The sequence below is a fragment of the Chaetura pelagica genome, unplaced genomic scaffold, assembly GCF_000747805.2.
Source record: "Chaetura pelagica isolate M959 unplaced genomic scaffold, ChaPel_1.0 scaffold141, whole genome shotgun sequence".
NCBI classification, from domain to species: Eukaryota; Metazoa; Chordata; class Aves; order Apodiformes; family Apodidae; genus Chaetura; species Chaetura pelagica.
In genome coordinates, this window is record NW_009952059.1 from 1,482,356 (window position 1) to 1,483,506 (window position 1,151).

At 53.1% G+C, this 1,151-nt stretch overlaps 1 protein-coding gene across 1 annotated transcript in view; it reads left to right on the plus strand.

The window, feature by feature from the left end:
- The first annotated feature begins 859 nt into the window (after positions 1–859).
- The window catches only part of L2HGDH (L-2-hydroxyglutarate dehydrogenase), a 14,419-nt gene continuing 14,127 nt past the window's right edge, over positions 860–1,151 (plus strand). Inside the window, exon 1 of the mRNA XM_010004344.1 lies at positions 860–935. Coding sequence (XP_010002646.1) covers positions 860–935 — 76 coding nt within the window. The remainder of the gene's footprint in view (positions 936–1,151) is intronic.

A 1,151-nucleotide genomic window follows, 5' to 3' on the forward strand; every position in this document is an offset into this window, starting at 1 on the left:
CCCCCCGGCTGCCGGGAACCCGGCCCGGAGCGCACACACCCCCGGGGCTTCGTGGGGTGAAGGGGATCTCGGGGTTTGGGGGGGCGAGCAGCTCTGGGAGAGCGTCAGGCCCTCGTCACTGGAGCGGGTGTTGCATTCCCCTTGGGAAGGGAGTCCTCATGCCTGGGTGCCCCTTGGCTTTGCCCGGACAGGGCATTTCTGCCCCTCTTTGCCCGACGTCCTTCAGTGGAGAAGCAAATCTGTTGCCAGCCAGTGCTTTGCTGCTGGGTCTTAGTTAAGACTGAACATTGTCATTTCACAGCTTAAAAGAGCCAGGTCTTACTGTCCCAGGGCTCCAGCAGCAGCAGGGATTTCAGGGAAAAGGACAAGGAGAGTGAACCCCTCGAGGAAGGAGCAGTGCAGGTTGGAAAGGGACAAGGGCAGGTCTGGTTTGGTGCTGCGTGGAGCAAGAGGGAGAGAGATGAGGGTGAGAAATGGTGCCAGGGTGGATTTTTGTTGGGGCATGAGGAGACAAGTGACAGTAATGGGCAGAGGGGGAGAGTTGGGAAGTAGAGCTGCTTAAAAATGTCAGGGGGCTGCTGGTTTGGGCAAAGTCTACACCTGGCAATTCATTGCCAGAAGCTGAAACCACAGGCTTTTGCCTCATGTTTCTGGGTACCCTTGTATATGCTGTGTAAGGTGCTCCCTTTACATGGGAGATCAAAGGTAAAGAACTAACACAAACACAGGTATAACTGGGAGACACCACTAGTTACTGACCCAGCATTAGCAGGAGTAAAATGACACAGCTCCCAGTGTTGCCTGCTGAAACAGGAAATCTTGAGGCAGCCTCGGCATCTGTCCTGGCTTTGAAGAAGGAATGAGCTTGATTGAAAGCTCTTCTGGCTCGCTGAAGTACAAGCACAGATTCATCACAAGCAGGTTTTTCACACCAGGTACTTGTGTTGATACCCAGCTACTCCAGGTAGGTAGGAACAACCCCAAGGAATCCACAGCTAAGACCTGGGAGGCCAAGCTCTCACTTTAAATAGCTCCATCAGCCAGGCTATGCATTGCTCTTGAGATGTTACAGATATGATACAAAGTGGTTTGTTATCCCCCAGGTGAGACACCTAGGAAGTCCTTAACAGCTGTGTGAGTGTGAAGCAGGA